This window comes from Danio rerio, chromosome 20 (genome assembly GCF_052040795.2).
Source record: "Danio rerio strain M-AB ecotype USA chromosome 20, GRCz13ab, whole genome shotgun sequence".
Lineage (NCBI taxonomy): Eukaryota > Metazoa > Chordata > Actinopteri > Cypriniformes > Danionidae > Danio > Danio rerio.
In genome coordinates, this window is record NC_141040.1 from 4026992 (window position 1) to 4041272 (window position 14281).

The 14281-nt window shown below is 39.6% G+C and overlaps 1 protein-coding gene across 1 annotated transcript; it reads left to right on the plus strand.

Moving 5' to 3' along the window:
- The first annotated feature begins 121 nt into the window (after positions 1-121).
- fsaf1 (40S small subunit processome assembly factor 1) lies at positions 122-8550 on the plus strand. The gene is made up of 7 exons (NM_001130794.1): positions 122-287; positions 3674-3885; positions 4165-4239; positions 7565-7660; positions 7847-7933; positions 8027-8064; positions 8399-8550. The coding sequence occupies exons 1-7, from the start codon at positions 200-202 to the stop codon at positions 8520-8522; spliced, it is 720 nt and encodes a 239-aa protein (NP_001124266.1). The 5' UTR covers positions 122-199; the 3' UTR covers positions 8523-8550.
- The last annotated feature ends 5731 nt before the right edge of the window (positions 8551-14281 follow it).

Genomic DNA, 14281 nt, shown 5'->3' on the forward strand with positions numbered 1-14281 from the left:
ACAGCTTTTAAACAGTCCTTGATTTACTTTCCCCCTTCTTTGTTTTCATCACATGGGCGGTGTCAAAAACTCAGATTGAGCTTCTTCCGGAACCAACAACGGATTGACGGAAAGCGAAAAAGGACAGTTCGCGTGCTTGAAGCACACACGTGAAACACACGTAAACAACCCTTCCGTTAAACCGGTTTTGTTGGTCAAAATGAGCGTAACAAACGATAAACAGGACGGAGAAGTGGATGACGATCGTCTTTTCCTCGATCAAGTTTTAAACAAGTTGTATGATTTTGGTAAGAAGGCTTTAATATAGACTTGCACACATGCATACTAACTCACATTCATTCATTTTCTTTTCGCCTTAAATCCGGGGTCGCCACAGCGGAACGAACCGCTAACTTATCTAGCATATGTTGTACGCAGGGGATGCCCTTCCAGCTGCAACCCAATACTGGGAAACACACACTCTTGCATTTATTTGAAAGAAAAGTCACCGAAGAGTACCCATATATCCATTTACCTAAGTCACAATACACAGTGAATTACTGCATGCAGTGTGGTATACAATGTATAATGGTACTCATAGTATGCAAAAAATATCACCAATAATAGTATAAGCCTAACACGTTATCTTCATTCATTCATTTTCCCTTTGGCTTAGTCCTTTTATTCATCAGAGGTCACCACAGCGGAATGAACCGCCTGCTTATCCAGCATATTTTTTTACGGATAGAGGTAAAGTTGGTTTTATATTCGCACATTCGTTCATTTAGAAGTCTCTATGATGTTTACCATGGTACTTTAAATATTCGATCGGAATTAGCATGCAAGTATGACTTGAAAACAACATTAACACTGTTTATTTGACTGTAAACAATGTTGTACTTTGATAGTCATATGATTTCGCTATTTAGAGTTTGCAAATAATACTTATATGAAATTATATTATTAAGGAGAAAGTCTGAATGTGCGAAAATAAAACCAACTTTACCTCTATGTTTTACGGATGCCCTTCCAGCTTTAACCCAATACTGGGAAACATCCATACGCAAATATTCACACATACACTACAGCCAATTTAGCTTCCTTACCTATACCGCATGTCTTTGGACTGTGGGGGAAACCGGAGCACCCGGAGGAAACCCACACCAACGCAGGGAGAACATGCAAACTCCACATAGAAATGCCAACTGGCACTCGAACCAGTGACCTTCTTGCTGTGAGGTGACAATGCCAACCACCGAGCCATCATGTCGCCCTACACGTTATCTTATTAAACATAGATGTTTGAATCCAAATACATAATTGTTATGAAAGTATTTGTATTGAATAACCCACTGTTTCGGAGATGAAGCTAAAGTAATGTTTCAGCTGAGATTTGGGTTAGAAAGATGGCAGCAGCATAATGTTATATCTTTACAGAGGTCAGTCTAGTAAAGTTAGTAACATCAGCTGACTTCAGCAGTCTTTGTTGTGGTAAATCCCAATGTTGTCCTTTTAAAAATTGGTAAGAAGCTTTCTGCACTCGTATAACTCATGACAATAAAGCGATAGTTCACTTAAAAATCTTCTTTCTTCTGTTGAACACAAAACAAGATATTCTGAAACATGTTAGAAACCTGGGACAATAATGTAGTGCAAGTAGAGTAAAAGTATCTGTTGTAAATATTACTCGGAGTATGAGTAACAAGTAGACCTTTCGAAAGTACTCAAGAGTTGTGAGCATTACTCTGTGTAAAGCTGATGCATTTACATGGAATTTGTGGATGTGTGTGTAAACGTAACATTCTGTAGTGCATTTAGTTATTGCTCAGCAGTCACATAACGTCATAACTAAGGCCAGACGGAATCTGCGGAAGTTTTTTGTTATTTCTGCGGAGAATTTTAGTAAAAATCTGCGTATTTCTTCGGAATTATTTTTGGGAGTATCTAGCGGAGTATCATAACTAAAACCTTAATATAATAAATAAAAAGTAATAAATTACTGATTAAAAACTGAATAAATTCAGATTTACACATTTACTCAAGTAAATAAACAGAATTAATAACGGGCTGAAAATCAGCAGAAATCTGCGTAATTCTGCGGAATTCTGCGCGCGCAGATTCCGTATGGGCCTAGTTGTAAGACATTAATATTAGGTTAGATTTAGGTTGTGATGTCAGGTGACCGAAATTCAATGTCTTGCCAGCGTCTAAGGACAAATTTATTTTGACGTTCAGTAACGACGTCAAATGACGTTGATATTTGGTTGACTCTAGGTTGTGTTGGAAACTGACCAAAATCTAACATCGAGTCAATAACTTAAACCAACATCATACTGACATGGCAACCAAAATCCAACATCTGATAGACGTCATCCGCTTGTTTTTTTTTGTTTTTTTGATTATTATTTTTTCGGGGTTTTCACCTTTATTTTTGATAGGACAGTAGAGAGAATTGACAGGAAAGCATGGGGAGCAGAGAGAGGGGAAGGATCGGCATAGGACCGCGAGGCGGAATCGAACCCGGGTCGCCGTGAGCACCGGAGTGCATGTGTCGACGCACTAACCACTACACCACTGGCGTCGACGACGTCATCCGCTTGTTAAGTGTAACGTCATGCAGAGCGGCTTCCGGGTCCAAGCGCTTTATTCAACTGAATGGGGAGACTCATGAAATGGTTATAATAAACGTTTACAAAGCGATTTAATACTTTCGAACATCACAATCGCAAAATATATGTCCATGCCTAATATCCGACGGCCAGAAAGTGATTCATTTTTTTATCAATTGTTAAAATTTTGGTATTTGTTATGCAGCAAGCCCAGAGATTGTTGTGTACACTATGACTTTATGTAAAATTAACTTTAATGTGTAATAGGAATAAAAAGTGATCATAAACGAATGATTTCTCAACTCAAATGAATGTTGGCTTGGACCTGGAAACAGTATTACATACATCAGAAACACACGGATAGTGGTAACGTCCCCACAACGTCTATGACATCATTAGACGTTGATATTTGGTTGGTTTTAGGTTGGTCGTTGGCCTGACCTTGAGTTCTGACGTCAACATGATTGTCATTTCCAAACAAAATGCAACGTCTCCACGACACTGGGGTACAACGTCTTGTTGACGCCTTGTGCCTGCTGGGTGTTTAAGGCCATTTCAGCCATCATACAGAAAACATTCATCATCTTTTCATCAGTGACCTGCATCTAAACAGTCTCTGAGTCAATGAGTGTGAAGATTTTGGACGTCTTCTTAAACACTTTTAATGCTTCCAAACAGTTTGCTGCTATTTTATATATATGTCTTGAGGTAGTTCATTATGATGTGATTTACCTTCTGTGTGTGATCTGATTGGATCAGAATCACAGGACTGATTTTTCTAATTCCCATAGACAAGAAAAAATAAAGTAGTAACTGCAGGTTGAAGGAAAGTAGTGGAGTAAAAGTACCAATATACTTAGGGAAGAGCAAAGTACACATTTATAAAACTACTTAGTAAATTACAATTTCTAAGGAAAACTACTCAATTGCAGTAATTTGAGTATTTGTAATTAGTTACTTTACACCACTGCTTATTATATGCTTAAAATGTACTTACTGTTTACAGTTTACGTAACATTTACTTACTGTGTCTATGAAATGTATAAATACTGATTATCACTTTTGATATCATCTTTCATGTTTAGGTGATGGAGAAAACAAAAGATCAAAGAAATGTCTGAAAAGAAAGAAGAACTTATCTAAAGATGATAACGCTGGCACTGTGAACGAAGCTGAGGGAAACGCAGATACCGACTCAAACCCAGCTGGAACCAAACAATCCAAGGTGGAGGTTGTTACATTTGTTGATCCTTTAAAGAAGAACAAGTTATCACAGTCTGTTGAACCAAAGCAGAAGGTAAGAGGAACATTCTGCTCCAGAAGTACATTATTAATTGTATTTTATTGCTTTTTATTTGCTGCTTATCACAGTTTATGGATACTGTTGTTGGATGGACATCAGTTTTCCTCTGGGTGGCGATGGTGCAGTTTTTGTATCTACCAGCAGGGGCTTACTAGTGTCATATCTTGATGTTCTCGATCAGGTCATGCCTAGGTTAAGTGCTTATGGAAGTTGGAAACCTTTGTGTTAAAATGTTGAATTAAGCAAATAAAACCATGCTTTGTTTATCTTCAGGTTCCTGATGTCAAAGAAAAAATGATGATGACAATGAAGAAAAAAGGCCTAGATGAGAAGCTAACCATAGAAAAGGTAAGATTGTTGATTCTTTTCCAAGCCGGCAGCTAGCTCTCTGCAACTCTCACATGGTCGCCCACTGAAGGGCTGCGCCCGGTCAGTACCTGGATGGGAGACCACATTGGAAAAGCTGGGTTGCTGCCGGAAGTGGTGTTAGTGAGGCCAGCAGGGGGCGCTCAACCTGCAGTCTGTGTGGGTCCTAATGCCCCAGTATTGTGACGGGAACTCTGTACTGCTCAGTGAGCGCCGTCTTTCGGATGAGACGTTAAACCGAGGTCATAACTCTCTGTGGTTGTTAAAAATCCTTGGATGTCCTTCGAAAAAGAGCGGGGATTTTACCCCGGCATCTTGGCCAAATCTGCCCACTGGCCTCTGTCCATCATGGTCTCCTAATCCTCCCCATATCATAATTGGCTTCATCTCTGTCTCCTCTCCACCAATCAGCTGGTGTGTGGTGTGCGGTCTGGCGCAAAATGGCTGGTCGTCCAGGTGGATGCTGCACACTGGTGGTGAATGAGGAGATCCCCCCTCCCCCCCCATTGTGTAAAGCACTTTGAGTGTCCAGAAAAGCGCTATATAAATTTAAGGAATTATTATTATTATTATTATTAATGTTTGTTGAGCTGTTTGCTTAGTCAGCATTTTGAAGTCTACATAGAAGGTAAATGAACCCTATCTATTTTGTGTGAGAGGTGTTAAAGAAATAAACCATAATAAAACAAAGAAGTCATCGTTTACTCACCCTTGTCACAGAGCTGTGTGCAGTGGTGGTTCTAGACCAGAGTGACTGAGGGGGCCCGGGCAGGGGCCTCTTGTACTTTTAGGGGGCATGCTTTAGCATACATCACAAACTACTTAAACAATTATTCAAAGTCTTTTTTTTTCATGCATCACCCTGCAGTCTTCATAAACAAGATAATCAAAGAACTTAAACTCAAAATAGTCTTCCGTGTTACTTTATTTGACAAGTAATTTTGTACTGTAGTAGAATAACACATCTTTAACATTCAAATACATCAAGGCACATTTTCGCACCTGTAGACTTTAACAGATGCAGTTGAAGTCAATATTTTGTGCCCTCCCGTTTACTTAAAATAATGTTTTTCAAGTGATCTTTAACAAACCAATACAATTTTCACAGTATTTCCTATAAAACAAAAACAATTCCTCTGGAGTCATAATAAGTCTTATTGGTTATAGTTTATTTCTTGAATAAAAGCAGTTTTTAATTTAAAACATTTTTAACTATTTTAAGGTATTATTAGCCTCCTTAAGAAATATTTACTGTATATTTTTATTTGTATTTGTCTATTATATTTTTTGATTGTCTACACATTACACAACAAACCAGTAATGCAATAACTTAGTTACCATAGTTAAGTCTTTAAATCTCAATCAAAGACTATTAAATACATAAAGGGACTTTGTCTGAATACAACTGTCTTGCAAAATAACTAGTCAAATATTATTCACTGACTGTCATCATGGGGAAGATAAAAAATAGTTATTAGAAACGAGTTAAACTTATATTTAAAAACGTGTTGTATTAAATCATCAGTTGAAGACTCGTGCTTTATGTCACGACTGAAAACAAAAACGAACTAAATGAGCTGAATTTTACTTTTACATGTGCGTGACTGAAAACTACATTTAATCAATGTTACATCTGTTCTCCGGTACTTGCCGACTGTTTGTATTTTCGATTCTAAAGGCACGATTCGATTCGATTTTCGATTATGAATAATTAATTAATGAATGACCAATTAATTATTTGTAGCCTACCGTTTAAACTACCTGACCTGCATGGTCTTTGTTTTACCCATAAACAAATCATACAGTAAATGAATAAAGGCAAGATACACACATAATTACCACCTGTCAATCACTTTTTCTGCGGGACTCGTGAATAGGCAGTGATCTGTGTCGTTATAATGGCGTCGGTTAAAAAGACGCACAACCAACAGAAACCAGCCAACAGTATCTGAGGTGTTCGCTTAAATGACTAAGTACAAGTGAGTGAAAGATTGAAGCAGTCCTCTGACTGCCTGGCCCTGCTGTCTCGAGCGCATGGCTGTGTGTGCGTCTGTGTCTGTGTGGTCACGTGATGTGCATTTTCAGAGGTAGAGAGGAAGGAGGGCTGCTCAAAAATGCTACACACCACTGTGGATGTCAAATCGTTGTCGTTCTAAAATGCCATTTAAAAACAAAGACAGTGTAAACAGGGCCTGAGTGTGTACTTTTCGCGAGCGGATTTGCAACGGGGGCGGGCGGAGGATCGCGATGCCGGTGTTGTCTATCGGACGAACCGTACGTAATACGTACATAGCAGAGCTTGCAAAACTGTGTTTTTTTTTTTTTGTCGACAACACAAACGTTGTCAACATAACTCACTGGAAATCCAACATGCTTACACACCGGCGACTTCATTGAAAGAGGAGAGGGTTTAAGTTCTGTCGACGGGTCTCCTGCTTTTGCAGTTTAACAAGCACTTCAACAAGCCTGTTTTTTTCCCGCTTGGCAAGCCAAGCTGACGCGACATGGGGGCGTGGCAGCATCGACGATTCTATTTTTTGATTCGATAATCGAAATTGAGCATAAATTTCGATCGATTTCGATTTTGACACCCCTAATAAACATGCAACGCAATCTCACGGCAATTCGTAACTTTTTGATTTAGTGGCTAATTTGTATGAATTCGTACAATTTAGTACGATTTGCTCTTTACCCAATGACAGATGGGGTTAGGGGTGGAGTTGGGTGGCTCGCCTCCTTTTTAAAATCGTACTGACCTTGTATGGATTCGTATGAATTAGCCCCTAAACAGACACAACATAAAAAATACTTGCGTTTCCTCGTTAGATCAGGCTGGAACATGACTGAAGTTGACTCTTTTATTTTACCTATGTCAATTTGGGGCTTAACTTCTGACGAATGTGGGAAACTGATACGCGCAGCACCAACACTGAGATAGAAAGCGAGTACGCGTGAAAGCAGAGAAAGTGAGTGCGCGATAGCAAAAAGAGAGCCTGTGCGCACGAGAGCAAGCGACACTGAGAGCACACGAGAGAGGCCTCAGTCATATCTCCGCAGTCTGCTACCGATAACTGATCTCGTTTCTCTGTGGCGTTTTTACATAAAAATACAAGTCCAAATTTAGGGGGGGCCAGAGGGGTTGGCAAGCTTGTTGACACGGGGTCACCCCCCCATTGTATGTGGCTATATAAATACACACTACATTACATATGTTTTTTGTACAATGCTTGATTATTAAGAAACAGTTATTATTGTAAATTATGTATTGAATACTTGAGTACAAGTTTTGCTGTGAATTTCTTCACAGGCTCGGTTTGAGGTTCACAGGTTTGGACTGTCGGGTTATCAGAAGCAGCAGCAGAGGGTGTTTGAGGAGGAAAGAGCCATCATGCTGGGAGCCAGAGTGAGTTCAACCAAAGAAAAAATCACAATATTAAAATCTACTGTATATTTCAATGACCGTAAAGTAACAGGTTGGTGAAGCATCAGGTTTGCATATTTGTGTAGAGTTCTGAGCACAATTTTAATAACGCTTCTTTATTTTTTTTCGTCGTTCAAATGTGTATGGTTTTTATCCTCTTTTCTAAAGCCCCCTAAAAAGCAGTATGTTAACTACAAAGTGTACCAACAACAGCTAAAAGAACGGAAGATGAAAGAGAAAGAGGAAGCGAAACCTGTAAGTCCAACTTTTAAACTTGCTGCTTGTGATCTGATTGCTTTTGAATTAATTTTCAATTGATTAACTTTCTTTCCATGGCTCTTTCCTCAGGAGTTACAAAAGAAAAGAAGGAAGGAAGGAAAACCAAGGTGTGTGTGTTCATGTTCACTTAGTGACATTAACACAATGTCACTGATTAGCCTGATAAACATATTTACTGAAATGTAAAGGTAAAAAAAAGATAAAAAGGTCAAATTTAATTGGAAAAACAAATGTCAATAGTGTGTTTATTACACACTAAAATAACTTTCAAACTTAGTCTACTTCTTTTTCACCTTCACAAAATGAATTCCAGTAAAATTACTGAATTTGGTTAACAAACTTTCATTGAGCTCTGGTAGATCTGTCTGCATCTTTACAGTCTGGACAGAAGCTTGTTATTGTTGGTATTGTGGCTAAATTAGTTCCTTTTTGTCCTCCCAGGACTGAGAAAAGTAAACCCTCGTCTAGCAGAGAGCTTGGCGGACAAGTCGGACGCTTCAAAAATGGAATGCTGGTCTTGAGCTCCAAAGAAATTCAGAAATTTAACTCCAAAGGGAAAAAGTAGCCATGGATGAATGAAAAACCACAGAAGGACACTGAAAATTTGAGGTTGAAATGTGGAACTTCATTACAGTTGTTATATCGATCAAACATTTTCTGTCCACTTACTGATTTTATTTCTTCACTTTAGTCTAGAACTCATCCTTCTCTGTTTGTGCGGCGTCTCTCAAAATATCTTGCTGTTTAGGTGTGCTTATTTTTCTGTCTCTCAAATTTAGTTAGTTTATTGGATGAGGGAAACTACTACAATTCTTAGTTGGTTTTCATTTACAAGCGAGGAGGGAAGACGATAGGGCATCAGTGTGAGTGTGCTTTTTCAGCACTTCTGGTTTTAAAGTATTCTTCACATAGAAATCGTAAAGTTTTCATTGAAGTATGAACTTAGGGGCCGTTCACACACAATCCGTTTTCCTTTCCAACATGCTACTGTTCTTTGTTTTTTAATGTAAACATGTGCTTGATGGACATGTTTGACCATTACGCTTGTGTGTCGTCTTTTGAAGATGTGTGTGTGTTTTTTTTAGATGACGTGCCAAGTTGAAAGATCTTCCACTTTCACGCACAGCTCATCACTGTCAGGTCTAAAAGAAGTGAACCAATCAGATCAGAGGCGGGGCAACTGTTGCAAGCTTCTGTTTATAGTAGAAAGTTGACATGACAAGTGTTTTATTTACTGTTATATTGTCAGAGAAGGCGCTCGTTGTGGCTTTGTCCGGAATATCCTGAGGTATATAACATATCCTCATGTGCTTATCATAACATATGACTCCGTGTCCACCGAAGGTATTTTCTCGAGCTGAGCATTTGTTTTCTGTTGTTGTCAATGTTAGCACCATGTTTTTGGAGCGTCTGCAGTGTAGTGAAACAGTTGACATTTGGATGCTGTAGTCCCGCCCATCCTCCACTTTGATAGGACAGCTAGCTCAAAAGTGACACTGATGGGCATTAGGGCCCTATCATACACCCGGCGCAGTGTGGCGCAAGACGCGGCGCAGTAGTCTTTTGGTAGTTTCAGCTTGGCGCATGAGTGGTTTTAAGGCGTTGGGCTACGCTGTTTAAATAGCAAATGCATTAGCGCTCATTTGTGCACCCATAGGCGTTCTGGTCTAAAAAGGAAGGCGTTCTGAGGCGGACCGCTGGCGCGTTGCTATTTTGAGAAACTATAATAGATTTTTCATTAGACCAAAACTAACCCGGTCTAAACTCCAGCGCAGAGTTGCGCCTCGCTTACACACTGCTTAATACGCACAAGAGAGCAATAGGCAAATATCTTTACATATGAAAAAATGTAAATATTAAGGATATATATAGGATATAATAAGATTAGATATAGGATATAAATATAAAGGATTAAAATATTACAAAACATATTATTTTCTAGCCTACATAAATATGAAAAATCACTGCTTTTATGTCTTCTTCATCTCGGGAGGCTTTTTCAGTTCATTCATAACAATTTGTTTTTGTATAATGTTATTATTATTAGCAGTATTATTTATTATATCCATATTTATATTTGTTTTAATAAAAACAAGCTTAGATTTGCCCACCTGTCAGGTTTTAGACCATATGGGGCACAGCATGTGTTTTAGGATATAACTCAGGTTTTTGAACACACTTGGTTATTATTGTTCATTTATTCATTTGCTGGAAATTAGAACTGAATTTAGAAATAGTTTTGAAACGAATATTTGCGCTTAACAAACAAAATTATTTATTTATAGATTAATTGATGTCTGTGCGTAAAGGTTTCCCTATCCAAGAGCGAATGTGAAAGTGATCCATTATCTCTCATTCTCACGCAGTAGATGCTCTGTTTAATAGTTTTCTGTTAATAAACTGTGAACTGTTTGCTTGTGAAATGCTCATTTTTTCCACTTAGACTTACTTTGCGTCCTGTAAATAGCGAATGCGCTCTTGGCGCTACGCAGCTGACTCTTAAAGGGAATGGGAGATGAGACTCTAATTGGTTTATTCTCAAAACACACCTATAACTCATTAAGAAAATAAACTCAACCCTTTTAGACCATGCGCCGCGGCGCAAGGCAGATTTACCGTCCTTAAATTAGCAAAAACTCGTCCTGACACGCCCTGAAAGCGTTTGCGCCCTGCGTTTTGCGCTCTGCGCATGGACCGTCAAAATAGAGCCCAGTGTGAATGTGCTTTTTCAGCACTGCTGGCTTACAAGTTTCATTAAAGTATGAACTTAGGGGCCAGTCACACAGAATGCGTTTTCCTTTACAACATGCTACTGTTCTTCGTTTTTCATGTAAAAACCTAAGGTTCAAGCCTTAGCTTGCTCAGTTTCTGTGTGGAGTTTGTATGTTCTCCCCATGTTCGTGTGGGTTTCCTCCGGGTGCTCCAGTTTCCCCCACAAGTCCAAAGGCATTCAGTACAGGTGAATTAGGTAGGCTAAATTGTCCGTAGTGTGTGAAAGTGAATAAGAGTGTATGGATGTTTCCCAGTGATGGGTTGCGGCTAGAAGAGCATCCGCTGTGTAAAAAAGGTGCAGGATAAGTTGGTGGTTCATTCTGCTGTGGCGACTCCAGATTTTCGACTAAGCCGAAAAGAAAATGAGTGAAAATTCTCAGACATTAGATCTGTCATTACATTTTTATTGTTTATTAAAAGGGAAAGACACAGTTTTTTCTTCTTCTACACTAAGTAGTAAGAAAAGCATGTCATATACAATGTATTTTTTTTTTTGATATACAAACCACAAAGACGTACAAAATATCACATTAAGAGGAAATGAGAGCTTAAGATTACATACAGAAGAGCACCGAAAACACACACACACACACATTAGCAGATGATGAAGATGATGTTCGTGCGTGTGAAGATATGTGGAAAGCTGCTGTTTCCTTTTTATCTCTTCACACAGAGAGAAGCTGATGTCCAAACACCGGACTACCGTACATCCACATAGCTAATATGATGGATATATAAAAATAAATCCTTAGATGCTTGGTGAAATGACTGATTTTCAGAGGACAGAACCGATGGTCATTCTCACAAGCAGTCGACCTTGTTACAAACACCTCGAGACCTTTTCATTTTGTGCGTTTTCAAAAGAAACATTGAAAAAAAAGTGGGATTCCTCTAGTTTAAATGCTAGATTTTTTATTAAGCTGTGCTTTTGATGGGTGTTTCTTCAACTGTGGCCACTTACGTCTCATGGATTTTTATTTAAATGATCTCATTACATCCATACTTTTTCATGGCTTCATTTATTTTTGGGGGGGCTTTTTTGGTACTTTTATATACAGGGGTTGGACAATGAAACCGCAACGGCTTGTTTTAGACCACAATAGTTCCATTAGTATGGTGTAGGACAGTGGTCACCAAACTTGTTCCTGGAGTGCCGGTGTCCTGGAGATTTTAGCTCCAACCCTAATCAAACACAGCTGAACAAGCTAATCAAGGTCTTACTTGGTATACCTGAAACATCCAGGCAGGTGTGTTGAGGCAAGTTGGAGCTAAATCCTGCAAGGACACCGGCCCTCCAGGACCAAGATTGGTGACCCCTGGTGTAGGACCTCTGTTTGTGGCCAATAGAGCATCGGTTTGTCTTGGGAATGACAGATACACGTCATGCGCAGTGGCCAAAGGGATTATGAGCCATTCTTCTTGCAGAATAGTGGCCAGGTCACTATGTGATGCTGTGGAAAATCTTGGGCTGTGGACAATGTGAAACATGTATTGTTCTCTGATGATGAGTTCACCTTTACTGTCTTCCCACATCCAGGAGAATTATGGTGTGGAAAATCCCCAAAGAACTGTTGGTACCCCAGAGTAAAGCATGGTGGACGATCAGTGATGGTTTGGGCTGTAATATCATGGCCTTCCCAATACTTGTGCCAGTTGGGCGTGTCACTTGCAAGCACTATAGAACCATTTTGGAAGACCATGTGCACCCAATAGTTTAAACATTGTACGCCATGTATCAGGATGATAATGCACCAGTACACAAAGTAAGACTGGTGACAAAAGGATTTAATGAACATGAAAGTGAAGTTGAACATGTCCCATGGCCTGCACAGTCACCAGAACTGAATATTATTGAGGCACTTTGGGGTGTTTTGGTGGAGCAATTCAGGAACAGTGTCATGTAGTGACCCGGCCACTATTCTACAAGAAGAATGGCTCAAAATCCACTGTGCAGTACGTGTATCAGTACAATTGATGCTGTATTGGCTGCACAAAAAGAGGCCCGACACCATACTAATGAAGAATTGTGGTCTAAAACCAAGCATTTTATTTTTATTGTCCAACCCCTTTGAATATAATCCAGACTTTTATCATTCATCATCATTTTTATCTGCTTATCCGGGGCCGGGTCGCGGGGGCAGCAATCTTAGGAGAGAACCCCAGACCTCCCTCTCCCCAGCCACTTCTTCTAGCTCCTCCAGGGGGATCCCGAGGTGTTCCTAGGCCAGCCGAGAGACATAGTCCCTCCAGCGTGTCCTGGGTCTTCCCCGAGGCCTCCTCTCGATGAGACATCCCAAGAACACCTCCCTAGGTAGGCGTCCAGGAGGCATCCTAAACAGATACCCAAGCCACCTCAGCTGACTTCTCTCGATGTGGAGGAGCAGCGGCTCTACTGCGAGCTCCTCTCGGGTGGCAGAGCTCCTCACACTATCTATAAGTGTGTATAGATAGGGTATCCGAAGTCTTGTCCTTTCGGTCATGAACCAAAGCTCATGACCATAGGTGAGAGTAGGAACGTAGATTGACAGGTAAATCTTTGCCTTTCGGCTCAGCTCCTTCTTCACCACAACGGACGGTACATCGACCACATTTCTGCTGCCACTGCACCCATCCGTCTGTCAATCTCACGCTCCATTTTTCCCTCACTCGTGAACAAAACCCCAAGATACTTGAACTCCTCCACCTGGGGTAAGGACTTTCTTCCAACCTGGAGATGGCAAACCACCTTTTTCCGGTGGAGCATCCCAGCCGCGTCACACTCAGCAGCAAACCGCCCCAGTGCATGCTGAAGGTCCATGTTCGCAGAAGCCAACAGAAGTTTTTTTATTTTTTTTTTATTCAATGTCTGAAAATTCCCATATTTACTCTGGAAAGATTGTATTAACCAGTTCCTTCATGGTTTTGATGATAGTAATATACATAAAACTTAATAAATATTATCATATGGTAAGTAATTCTGAGCAATTATGCAAAGAAAGTACAAAAATATGATCATGATTTTTGTGTATATATTATGTTATATGGCGATTATATAACATTAGCTCGCTCGTTCGTTATTACACAATCGTAATTTAAATCTAATTTGCCCCCAAAAAAGCTAATATCCTTATGCACACTGTCAGTAATGAAGTTTCTTAAGGTTCACGTGGCAAAAAAAAAGTGGTCATTGTTGAAGAATAACCCTGATCCGAGGTTAGTTTGTTGACTTCCAGAGCTGGTAAAAGCACCACATTCCCAAGCAACATCTCTAATCATGTCAGATTAGTGTGAATGAGGCACGGCACAAGAGATAAGCTTCCTCAGCCCAACAAATTACTATTATAATTGGGAAAACCATTCATGTCCAAGATCTACCTGTGTTACTGACTTCATTTAAACGCATCGTTTCTCCCATGATTCTCCATCATACTTATAATGTAGCGTTGCACATGTATCATTACTGTAAAGTTGGTTTAGTGTCTTACATATACAGTTAAAGACAAAATTATAAGCCCGCCTGTGAGATTTAAATACTTTTTCAAATATACTTTTTCAATAATTATAAATGTAAAC